The sequence below is a fragment of the Triticum aestivum genome, chromosome 1A, assembly GCF_018294505.1.
Source record: "Triticum aestivum cultivar Chinese Spring chromosome 1A, IWGSC CS RefSeq v2.1, whole genome shotgun sequence".
In the NCBI taxonomy this organism is placed as follows: Eukaryota; Viridiplantae; Streptophyta; class Magnoliopsida; order Poales; family Poaceae; genus Triticum; species Triticum aestivum.
The window spans coordinates 566585608-566598315 of NC_057794.1; the positions used below are offsets into that span (position 1 = coordinate 566585608).

General features: G+C 48.1%; 2 protein-coding genes across 2 annotated transcripts; both read right to left on the minus strand.

The window, feature by feature from the left end:
- Positions 1-2652: 2652 nt before the first annotated feature.
- Positions 2653-7155, minus strand: LOC123068482 (probable 3-hydroxyisobutyrate dehydrogenase-like 3, mitochondrial). The gene is made up of 9 exons (XM_044491066.1): positions 5556-7155; positions 5224-5289; positions 4260-4334; positions 4090-4152; positions 3933-3992; positions 3724-3813; positions 3521-3628; positions 3300-3422; positions 2653-3049 (listed from the first exon to the last, which is right to left on the minus strand). Exon 1 carries the CDS (start codon positions 7136-7138, stop codon positions 6182-6184), a length of 957 nt encoding a protein of 318 aa, XP_044347001.1. The 5' UTR covers positions 7139-7155; the 3' UTR covers positions 2653-3049; positions 3300-3422; positions 3521-3628; positions 3724-3813; positions 3933-3992; positions 4090-4152; positions 4260-4334; positions 5224-5289; positions 5556-6181.
- A 144-nt stretch (positions 7156-7299) lies between these two features.
- Positions 7300-7982, minus strand: LOC123068489 (uncharacterized). The gene has a single exon (XM_044491076.1). It carries the CDS (start codon positions 7894-7896, stop codon positions 7459-7461), a length of 438 nt encoding a protein of 145 aa, XP_044347011.1. The 5' UTR covers positions 7897-7982; the 3' UTR covers positions 7300-7458.
- Positions 7983-12708: the final 4726 nt, after the last annotated feature.

A 12708-nucleotide genomic window follows, 5' to 3' on the forward strand; every position in this document is an offset into this window, starting at 1 on the left:
AACTAGACCTAGGGGATGGGGACTTTTGATCTGTGGGATTCATAAGACAGAGGATCTGAAAGAAAAAAATAGGGTTGTAATGTTGTGTCCTCTTGAATCCTATAGGATTGAACAATTACATTACTTACATCACATATTCCGTGATTTAAAAGTACAAGGATGGAAGGTTGCATGCAATATTTTTTGAACGACTTTTGACAATGTTAGAGGTGATTTAGTGGAGCAGATACCAACATAGGGAAACTTTGGTGTGTTATCGGAAGGGTGGAACAACAATGATAAGGATGATTCCAAAGGTACAATCACCACAAAAGGTATTGCGATTATGACTGATAAGTTTATGCAATGTCGTCTATAAGATTATACGTAAAATGTTGGTGTCAAGAATGAAAATGTTATTGCCAAAGATTATGAGTCCAACACAAAGTGCATTTGTGTCGAGATGGCTAATCACAGACAATGCAAGACATGAATATGAAAGCTTTCACACGATTAATAAGTAAATAGATGGAAAGAATGAGTTATGTGTCGTTATCTTGGATATGCATAAAGCTGATGGCCATGCAAATGGTTTCCTTTTTTGGAGAAAATCATGCCGAGACTAGGTTTTGCGGCATAATGGGTGAAGATGATAATCTCATGTGTTACCACAGTTGAGTACCAACTCAAAGTTAATTCGCAAGAGATGCAGACCATCAAACCTAGTAGGGAACTATGACAAGAGACCCATAATCCCCCTACCTTTTTTATTCTTTTTGCTGAAGGTTTAGCAAGTTCGTTCACTCATGCTGGAGATACAAGAAAACACTATTGTGTCAAGGTATGCCGGGAGGCCCTCAAATTTCCAATTTGCTATTTGCAGATGATTCTCTTATCCTAATGAAAGCGCATGTGCAAAATGCAACATCTCCCTGTACAATCCTTGATGATTATTGCGCTACATTAGGTCAAATGGGGCTGAAAGGTTTGACTACTTCAATTAGTGGAGAGAGTTTGCAAAATAATCAATGGATGTGGAGAAAAAGGTTGTATTTAAGTGGAAAAGAGGTGCTTCTCAATGCGCTGGCACAAGCTATCCCTTCATATGTGGTGTCAATCTTCAAAATCCCCAAAAATATATGTAAGGGGATTACTGATTTGATGTCACATTTTTGTTGGGGTGACAAGGAAAATCAAAAGAGAATGCATTGGTTTGCTTGGATGAAGATGTGTGTACCACAGAAGAAGGGTGCAATGAAATGTAGAGATATACACTACTTCAATCTTGCGATGTTACGAAAACGAAGCATGTAGATTGATTTCATATCCTGTCTCACTTTGTGCCAGAGTGTTAAAAGCAAGCTATTATCCGATTGAGGATCTTTTGCACCTCATTTGAAGGACTCGTCCTTCACTGGGCAGAGTACCATGGTGGGAGTTCAGACTTTCAAAAAGCGGAGCATATGTAGAGTACAAGATGGCTTAAAAACTAAAATTGTGGGTACCCATCGTTTTTCTTGAAAAGGAGGGCCTCTGCATTAGATGATGCACATAGCCATAATTAGAAACCCAACGGTGCTACAAGATGAACAATCGATCATTAACATCACTCGTGTTAATGATTTGATCAACCCACAATCTAGTAAATGGGGTGAGGAGTTGATTTAAGATCTTTTTTGGCCAATTGCGATAGACCACACAAAAAGTCTCTCTCGATCAGCATATTATACCGAGTGGGAGCATCATCATGGGTGGAAGCTGAGTCGAACATCTGGTCATGGAGCATTAAATATCAACCCCAAATGTAGAAGCAAATTTGGTTAAAACATTGACAATAAATGCATTGACCATTGCCGCTCTAGCAGCAAACTATGAAAAAGCTTATACTAACAAATCAACAGAAAATTTAGTCTTAGTTTGCCTATGTTGATGTGTCTACAGGTTGGATCCTTCTGATCTACGCTTCTATTCGTCGGCGGCATGAGGACCTAGCACGACAACTTCCTGACTGTCTATTTCAACAAGTTTTGCCCGGCTCCGATGAGGAAGGGGCGATGACGGCAGCGCTAGGTAGTCTACGACTCTAAATGTAATTTTCATTATTTTTTCACAAAAGAAAAATCAACGGTGAAGCACCATGGTTGGATGTCACCACCTGCTGACAAAGTGAAGGTCTCGTTGATGCATCCTTTGATGCGGATACCATGTAGGGGGGCGTGGGAATGATAACCAAAGACTCGAGAGGCAATTTCACTGGCGCGTCGAGTAAATTTCTTGATCAGGTATACGATGTTGATATAGGAGAAACTTATGCTCTTTTTGCACGGAAGTTATTTAGCCCTTATGCTGGCATGCAACTGAGTTTGCTTCTAGGCAGGTTGCATGGAGGTGATTGAAACTATGAACAATGGAGGAGGAGCATATATCAGCAACTGTAATATTTGATGAATGTGAAAACTTGGCTAACGACCATGTGAAGGCAACCTTTGTTTTATGTTCTAGAGGCAAATAAGATACTCTCTCCGATCCAAATTAATTGTCGCAGCTCTAGTACAACTTAGTAAACACAATCGTAGACATTAGTTGGACGCTTGGCATGTTATTGATGATGAAATGGATCGATAAGAACAACCCGAACTTGACCGCCTGGTGATGGATAGGACCCCTGCTAGCTTGATATTCAAAGTAGCTTTATCACTGTCTGGTCATATCACCAGCAAGAATATCTTCCAATTCTATAGATATAATATGATAAATAAATAAAGAGGAAGGCGTAAACCGATTTAGTTATCTTAGCTCTTTCAGGCAATCTTCTCTAGATCTGCACAAAGGCTAGCAGACAGGAGAAATGCTAAACTGTTGGAACTGCATCTCCTGATTCCTTACTGAATTCTCGAGTTTGTCCAGAGAAAAGCCGTGTCGACCTAGAATAGTAATACTAATTGTGAACTCTTCTCGGGTCCTCGGACACATTCCTCGAAGCCTTCGTCCCCAGAGCCTCCGCAATGCTCCTCACCTCGGCAATCATTGCCACGACATCATTGAGCTTGTTAATCGCAGAGCCAACTCCCTGCAGCCACAGTGTGGAGAAGATGATCAGCTCCTGTGAATGAATAAACTCTCACATGTTCCAACAAGCAGGAAAAAGGTATATTTCAGATGCAACACGAAGAAGTCATGAGAGCTAGCAGATGTAATGTGTAATGGTCCAAAAATGTTCTGGATCAGTGTTGGTTTATTTACTGTCACAGAGTTCACATCACACTATCTCACTGCTTGCTCATCATTCCGCAGAAGTTTGAGACACAAGGTACACATACCACGCCAGCAGCTCCTGCGGTTACTGCCATTGGTGCAGTCACTGAACTTAGCCCCGATGCGCACATCACCGGTATGCTGACGGCCCTAGAGATGGAGTATGCAGCTGCCAATGTTGGTGTTGCCTACAATTCGTTGAACATCAGTTATGAATTAGGGAAACAAAAAATAACGGTGCTTGATAGTGCGTGTTCTATACTTATATTTAGCATTTTTGCGCTACCTTTTCTATTAGTCCAAGAACACCAGGCTTTGTTGGACTAGAACACTTCCCGCCTTCAGTCTGGATGATATCAGCGCCTTCCTCTTCAAGTAGCTCTGCAAGTCTCATCTGTAATTTTGCACAAAAGGATTCCAGATAAATGCACTTGTTAACTGTCATTTCAAGAAACCTAGTAACTGAATGTATGACAGAGGATGATATACCTGATCCGGAAGGCTCAGAGTGTGGGGAACTGTTACTGACAATGTGATGTCTGGAAGTATCTTCCTTGTCTCCCTTGTCAGGTTCAGTATCTGAAATTGATCAAACGAGGATCTAAGTTTCCACATAGAAATGATGGTTTATCTCAGTAAACAGATGAACCAATAGCAAAAATCGATAACTTTAAATATCTATAAGCTGAAACTTTTACTTGCTCAGATGAGAATTCAATGCCTGCATCGTAAAAGGAGTCGTAGTTTCCAATCTCAATCTGCATGAGAGAAGTTTGTGAAGGCCAGTGGCTAGCAGAGTAAATAAAATGCAGTTGAACCACGTTGCCCAGGTGCCATTCAAAGTTAGAGACTGACCATTTGAGCACCAGCTTCTACCGCAGATTGGAATGCTGAAGGATCCACAGACGATACACATATCTGCAAAGATGCAATTCCCATAATGCAGTTAGCATACGTTAACTCTACAATTGGGTAAAGGAACTACAGTTCACGATTTCTTATGACTCTGTCAATGGTTAACCCACCGGGAGGTTAGTAAGCTCAAGCGCCAGCTTTACCAAGTCCTGGTCACATGCTATATCAACATGGGTAGCACCTCCCTGCAATCATTAAACAAGATGACAAGCTTGTGATAATGAGTAGTCTTTTAAGTATTTCTGTGATATATGCAGGTCAGCAACAAGATTATTAAGATAATAGCCTCGTGACATAACTGTTATATTTGGATAAGTGGATCATTTTTATATCCAAAGCAAGATAAATCATGGCGTTGGCCTCCTGAATACATTTCAATACAAAATAGAGGCACTTGTACTGAATTCCGCTTGTTATCATAAGTTTTTTTAAAAGGTTCATATAAAGTTTTACTTACTTATTAGAAAATTTATTAGTTGGAAAAGAGTATCAGAGTGGGATGATAACAACAGTTGCTTCCTGAATACTAATAAAAACAGTTGCTTCCTGGATACTGATTTCCCTGACGTGGACTGAATCTGAAGAGGATACTTTGTCGCTGCAGCTAATTAACTTGCGTTACCATGTGACACATGTGGTAAGCAATCCAAACTATTCAAAAAACTTGCATTGACAATGACTTCTCCAAAACAGAATTCACAATTGATGTACTGCCATGTGAAGGATACTATGTGCTGGTTCTGATTCTTCTGACCAGATAAACGACGAGGCTTAGGTACTAATCAAACGCTAGCTTCTACTTGCAGACTTCTCGATTGACAAGCTCAGCAGTGACCTAAGCTGGCAATATTAGCAATTCCAATGTAACCAGAAAACGCAACATCATTGTGTTGCCCAGTCGGTTTCAAACTCAAAAAAAGTCTGCAAAGCTATCAGGTTTACCGCAAACAAAGCTCATAGGCCAACAGTTGTTTATCCATCAAAATCTCAAAAGAGATCAGAACTTATGCACCATTTCATCGCTCCGCAAGAGCTAAACTGTAAAAAACAGAGCATGGAAAATAAATGCACTACCTTATCCGCAGCCGTGACGACAGACGCAACATTGGACCTGTCGAAGTTCTGAAGCCCCGAAATGATCTGCAGGTGCAAAAGGCCAATCACTATCATCAGAGTCCAGCAGGAACATTCCATCATATCAAAGCAATGAAATTTTTATTGCTCCACGCTTCAACCCAGAGATGACTTCTGGACTTGCACCATCCATCCAGTCTGAAGGGAACACACTACTGCATCTATCAGAACTAGTGACAGATACAACACACTACTACATCTATCATCAGAGTCCATCAAAGCAATGGAAAATTATTACTGCACGGAAGGTGTCAAGATGGAGAGAGTGAGACCTTGAGAGCCCTGTTCTCACGGAAGGGCATGAGGACGGCGTCCTTGGTGGCCGCAGAAGCCGCCGAAGCGCGGACGGCGAACACGGCTCGTGCCGCTCCCCGGCTCGCCGCCACCGGACGGCACTTGGCCGCGGAGAAGGACGGCGCCTGGAGAAGTCCTAGGGAGCCCGGCGCTGCCATTGTTGCTGCTGAAGGTTTCTGGGAGTGAAAGAGATAAGGAGACTGAAGCAGTGCACTGCACAGAGGAGGCTCCAGAGTAGATATGCTATCTTGCACGGTGCAAATACCTGACAGACACCTGGAATTGAGCAAGAGGCCCTTGGAATTTTGCAGCCTTTGCAAATTGCTCCTTGGCTCTCAGATTACTACTACCATATCATCTGAATACCACACTTGGCAAAAATAACTGAACCACTAATGTTACATCAAGAAGGAAGCAGCAAAAATAACATCCACAAATCAGCGAGAAAAGCACGATAACATTATCATCCATGATAAGGTTAACGAATTGTTGCTTAAAAACATGCCATAGAGATCGAATTTTGTCTGAACTAATAATAGTACATGACCATGAGATTCATATCCGGCTGCCGCATTTTGACGAACACCTGCCTTGCGGTCTTGCCTTACTTGCGCATTATGCCGTTCAGGCGCTCGACGACGGTGATCAGTCCCTGCAGGCACAGCTCGCCGTCGCCGTTGGCCGCCATGGCCGAGAACATCTGCCGGTACAGCGCCGACCCTGGCAGCACGTTGACCTCCTCCTCCTCCTGGCCGTCGCCGACCTCCAGCGCCATGCCGAGGTCCTTGATGATGTACCGCACGGATCCCCCGGACGAGAAGTCGCGGCTCAGCGCGCGCTCCCCGAAGATGTCCATCACGCGCGACCCCGCGGCGCCCTTGGACACCGCGCCGAGGAACAGCCGCTCGTCGAGCCCGGCGGCTCCGGCGAAGGCCAGGGACTCGCCGAGGCCGACCACGGCGCCGGCCACCGCGATCTGGTTCGCGATCTTGCTGCTCTGCCCGCTGCCGGGTGGGCCCATGTAGGTCGGCCGGCCGAGGTGCGCGAAGAGCGGGGCGAGCCAGGCCACCACGGCCTCGTCCCCGCCGGCGAGGAGGGCGAGCGTGCCGTCGCGCGCGCCGACGTCGCCGCCGGAGACGGGGCAGTCGACGGCGTGGCAGCCGGCGGCGCGCGCGGCCGCGGCGACCTCGCGCGCGAGGGAGGGGGACGAGCTCGTGCAGTCCACGAGGACGCCGCCGGGGCGGAGGCCCGCGAGGGCGCCCGAGGCTGCGTCCAGGACCACGGAGCGGACGTCCCCGGGGTTGCCGACCATGGTGAAGACCACGTCGGAGGCCGCGGCCACGGAGGCCGGCGAGTCCGCGAGGCGCGCTCCGGCGGCGACCAGGGCCCCCGCCTTGGCCGGCGTGCGCGCGTAGGCGGTCACCGCGAACCCGGCGGCCAGGAGGCGCGCGGCCATGGCGCCGCCCATGACGCCGATGCCGATCCAGCCCACCCGCGTGCCCCCCGGCCGCACCTCCGCCGGGAAGCCAAACGCCGTCGCCGTCGCCTCCTCCATGGCCATGACCTCTTCTTCCAGTCCTCCTTCACTCCCAATCACCAACTGCCCAAAGCATTTGCACGAGACAGCGACAGACCTTGTAATAAACAACTCCCGGCTCCATAAATTAAAATTGCATCACAATTCACACCATCATCCGTTCATCCCCAACGAGGAAAATCATATTGAGCAGATTGGGAATTTTTCCATGGATTTTCATCACGGTGGAAAATTTACAGCAGAGTAGAGTAGTCGATCGATCAAAACGAAAAAATTACTAACCAAAGAACCGAGAGCAACTAACAAACAGTAGTACTAACAGAGAATACATGGCTGGTGGCAGGCTAGATGTGGCAGCCGCAGCAGAGGAAGAAGCAGGAGAGCGCGAGGCCGAGCACGACGGCCTCCACGACGTACATGACGCGGAAGGCCACCTCGTCCAGCGCCGCCGACGCCGAGCCGGCGCGCAGGCTGAGGGACGGGAGCGCCGGCATGCGCTTCCACCGGAACGACCGCGACAGCGACGACGCCAGCCTCCGGTACGACGACGGCCCCGCTGCCCCGCCCCCATTCGCGGCCTCCGCAGCACCACCGGGACTGGCGCCGCGAGTCTTCCACCGGCGGCTCCGGGGCAGGTACTCCCTCGGCACGAGCCGGCGCAGCCACCCGCGCCGCGTGGCCGGAGCGATCGCCGCCGCCCCGGCCTTCGCCGAGGCCGGGGACATGGGCGCCGTCTCCGACGTCGTCGTCGCCACCACCGCTGCCGTCTCGGCGATGGCCATCTTGGAAAGTCGGGAGCTGGACGAGTCTTTTGGGTGGGTCTTGGGCGGGGCGGCGTGATTTATGGGGCGAGCAGGAGCAAAGGCGGGTCCTTTTCGCGGGACGCGCCCGGCCCGGTTTTATTCCCCGGCTTGACTTGGCCTCGGTCGTTTTCGAGCGGTGCATCACGACGATGCCGACGCCGGCTTTTTTTACTCTTTCCGCACTGAGGTTTTTCTCTTTTCAGAAAAGGTGATCCATGGTAATTATCACTGATATTGGAAGGAAGTTTGAAGGAAAAAATTCCTGTCAGAAAAAAGTTTGGAGAAGATAGCATTGTTAGCTAAATATTTACATGCGTTAATGAGATAATAAAAATAGCAAGAAGACTAGAATTTCTTTTGCAACATAAACACCATCAATCATCATAAAATAAATAGCAGAAGATCGTAGTCTTGATAAGCAATCTTCTAAATAAAAGTAGTAGAGGTAAAGCCTTGGGGAGCAATCTTCATCTTCAAGTTGAAGTCAATTTTCACCGTACGTATCTTCAAAATAGTGTGTTGCCTTGTGTGACATGTGAATATTTTTTTTGGCGACTGAAACAAAAGACACGAGAGCTGTCACGCAGATATGCCATGGCCAGCCCCTGACCCCGGATGCCGATCGCCATCTCTCTTTTCCCTCACGTCGTCCGTGCACCCACTCTTCGTGTCACTTCGCTGTCGCCACGACCAGCGTAGTCGTACCATGGACGGAAAAAGAAGATGAAACGTAGCTGTAGAGCACCTCATCACCCCGCTGGTTGGCAGGCACGGCCGGCGTCACGTTGCTCCAGTGAATCCTCGCCATTACTAGTACAACGTAGGACGACAGCTCCGGCCAGCGACTGTTCTTCGTACGTGTACGTTCATTCTGCGACTCTCTCCATGCTTCTGGTGCTACACACGAGCCTAGCTGGCAAATTACCACTTAATCGGCGGTGAAACTATCACATATTTGAACTTTTTTTGTGAAAGCATATTTTAGTTGTTAAGGAAAAACGAAAAAATACAATTAAAACTGTTTCAGAAAAAAATGAGACAATGTACGGACTTTCCTTCCCTACTTATTTACACTAATTCCCTGAATTTCGTCGCGGGCCCCTCCCCCACCTCCTTTTTTTTCCAACCAATTTGCCACGTTACATCCGTAAATCATAAGAATATGGTTACGTGCATGTGTTCATGAGGGTTAGCGTACGTTCATTATGAGTATATGCCACTGTACTGTATTCTTGAAGAAAAAATGTGTAGACATGTCTTAGTGTATCTGTTTGTTCATTTATAGTGCATGCGTAGTCAATATTAAAATATTCAAAACATCTTATATTTGTGAACGGAAAGAGTATCTTACGTAGCCAAACGACGACCTCCACCTACGCGAGTCCAGCTCCAAGCAACGGACACCGATCCATGCTAGGATAGGTCCACACCACCGCCGTCGCCCACCACCCACAAGCGCCACCCAGCCCCAAGGTTCCCAAAGCGGCGCCTTCAAGAAGGGAACGACCGAGGGGAAGGGGAAGTGAGGGGATCAGTCCATACCAACGCCTCCAAGGAGAGGAACGGCGCCCTCAGGCGTCGCCGTCGACGCGACCGGCCATGACCGACCAGGGATTTCGCCCGAATTAGATCACCGCCACCAGCAGTGCTTTCTGTACAGAACCGACGACCCAAGGAAGCGCGGCCCAATGAGGCTGACCCGCACGCCGAACAGGGGAGGAGGGGAGGCACCAGATCGTGTGCACCGGCTACCGCAGAAACCGCCGCCGGCCGCCAACGACCACCAGATCCGGCCACGTTACATCCGTAAGTCATAAGAATATGGTAACGTGGATGTGTTCATAAGGGTTAGTGTGCGTTCATTATGAGTATCTGCGATTGTACTGTATTCTTGAAGAAAAAATGTGTAGACATGTCTTAGTGTATCTGTTTGTTCATTTATAGTGCATGCGTAGTCAATATTGAAATATTCAAAACATCTTATATTTGTGAGCAGAAGGAGTATCTTTTTTTTTTTTGCGGAAAGGCAAATGGAGGGAGCATTTTCTTTTCTGCAAATAAGATGGAGGGAGTATTTGATTCTACGAGTAGATGTGCCTACCAAAGCAGACGACAAGGACCAAACATATAGCCGCGCGAGCGTTAACGGCTAGAAGCAAGTAAAACTACCCACTCCACAGCTGCCTTGTGCCTCTCTCCGACCAACCAGTGCATCAAATCTATAGATATCCTTCGAAGTGTAGTATTTTGTCCTTCCTTTGCCAGGACCGCTAGCAAAGCAAAGCAGGACGCCGGAGCCTACCTAGGAACGGCGGATGCACGACGTATTTATTAATTCTGATTGTGATCAGCATGTTCTTTGGTGGCAAAATTTCGTGTTTTGACCTTTTTCCGAAACTTATTCGAGATCTGACCCTAAGATAAAAAAAATCAAAATCTGACGCTTTTGCTATCGTCAGAGTCCATGACGGTAGAGTCTAATAGCCTACCGCCAGGGACTTTGGCGGTAGGAAACATCTCTACCACCAAACGGGTTGGCGATAGCCTGCACAACCCTATCGCCAAGGTGCTTGGCGGTAGGCACGAGCACGCATTGTGTTCAATACTTAGACGGGTTTTGGCGATAGGGCATGCAACACTACCGTCAGGGTCCTTGGCGGTAGGCTGTTATACCCTACCGCCATGGTCCCTAGCGGTAGCAAAAGGGTCATATCTCGAAACTTTTCCAAACTAGGGTCAGATCTCGAATATGTTTGAAAAAAGGGTCAAAACATGAAATTTAGCCTTCTCTGGTCTTGTCAAGGTACGTACGTGCTAAGGCCAACTCCATCGCGTGACCCCAAACGAACGTCCGTTTTGTACGGGTTTTGTCTATTTGGGTAGGGCAATGGGGTCGTTTCCGGGCGTGTTCTGGGATGCGGTGGCTGTGCGCCCAGCGCGCGGCCCCATCCCTTTGCCCCATCATGTCCGTCAGGGCCAAAAATGCCCATATTTTCATCAAAACTAGTTTTACAACCCAAATATTTGTCTGAAAATTAAAATAGTTTTACAACCCAATTGAAATTGTCTTTAATAAAATAGTTTTACAACCAAATCGAAATTGTCTTGATTGAACATAAAATGGACCAATACATCTGTTGGTTGCCAATGTGATCCCACACGTGCTCAACCAAGTCATTTTGAAGATTCAAATGAGTGTGTCAATTACGCATTTCACGGTGGAATTGGGCAAACTGTTCAAATGTGGCCGGGTCTTGGTGCAGGGGCTCAATACTTTCACCTTGATAATCAAATCCTCGGTTGAATATACTCTCATCACGCTCGTCCTCGACGATCATGTTGTATATGATCACACAAGCAGTCATCACCTCCCAAAGCTTCCTTTCATCCCATGACAGTGCAGGGTTTCGAACGATGCCCCACCGGGATTGAAGCACACCAAAAGCATGTTCCACATCCTTTCTAACACTCTCTTGCATTTGGGCAAATCTCTTTCTCTTCTCACCTTGGGGTTTCGAGATTGTCTTCACAAAAGTTGACCACTGAGAATATATACCATCTGCTAGATAGTATCCCTTGTTGTACTGATGGCTGTTGATCTCAAAGCTGACAGGTGGGGAGTGGCCTTCTGCAAGCCTCGCGAAGATTGGAGAACGCTGCAACATGTTGATATCATTGTGAGAACCTGCCATGCGAAAGAAATAATGCCATATCCAAAGATCCTGCGATGCCACCGCTTCTAATATGACAGTGCACCCGTTGACATGCCCCTTGTACTGGCCCTGCCAAGCAAATGGACAGTTCTTCCACTCCCAGTGCATACAATCTATGCTGCCAAGCATGCCTGGAAAAGCCTCTAGCTGCGTTGGTCGCCAACAATCTCTCTGTATCAGCACAGTTGGCTGCCTCAAGTACTCTGGGCCAAACACCTCGATCACAGCCTGGCAAAACTTATACATTGACATCAGACATGTTGTCTCACTCATACGCACATACTCATTCACCAGATGGCCTGGAATTCCATATGCAAGCATGCGGATGGCCGTGGTGCATTTCTGGTAAGAGGAGAATCCAAGCTTGCCAAGGGCATCCATTTTGCACTCGAAGTATGGGTCATGAGCAACCACTCCCTCTCAGATACGATTGAAGACATGCCTTGCCATTCGAAAACGGCGACGATATTTATCCGGCTTGAAGAGCGGGGTGTTGGCAAAGTAATTGGCATAGAGCAGGGCGCGGCCTCTCTCCTTGTTGCGGTTCATGTTGGGAGCACGACAAGAGAATGACCCCTGTACCGAGGAAGCTGCCCTTGAATGTAGTCGTGAACGACCAGTGCAGCCACCACAAGATCTTCATCATCCGACGACGGATCGTCCGATGAACAAAGGAAGTTATGGAAGAAAAACTCGTCTCCACTGTCCATACCTTTGTGGGCAAAATGCCGAACACCTTGCGGTCGTGGTGGCGAAGAGGCCGCGATGATCACCTCGACGCTGCAGGGGTGGTTGCCGGCCGGCTACTGGCCGCTATGGAGCTCTCGTCGGAAGCTGCCGAGGCCGCCATGGTACGTCGCCGGCGGTCGTGTCCCCTCTGCGACCGGCAAAGACGGCGACGGCCAAACCTCTGATCGATGGCCAAAACTACGGACAAAGCGCGGGCGTGGTGGCGGCCATGTCAAGACGTGGTTTAGTAGGGACGGCGGGGGGCTGCATGATGAGGAGGCGGCCGGAGAATAGCGGCGGCCGGACGGGGCGGGAGAGAGAGGGTGGAAGCGTTGGGAGCGGAGGGACT

What these genes read in the sequence shown, in the direction of transcription:
- LOC123068482 (XM_044491066.1), bottom strand. Translation starts at nt 7,138, where the DNA reads ATGGCCATGGAGGAGGCGACGGCGACGGCGTTTGGCTTCCCGGCGGAG.
- LOC123068489 (XM_044491076.1), bottom strand. Translation starts at nt 7,896, where the DNA reads ATGGCCATCGCCGAGACGGCAGCGGTGGTGGCGACGACGACGTCGGAG.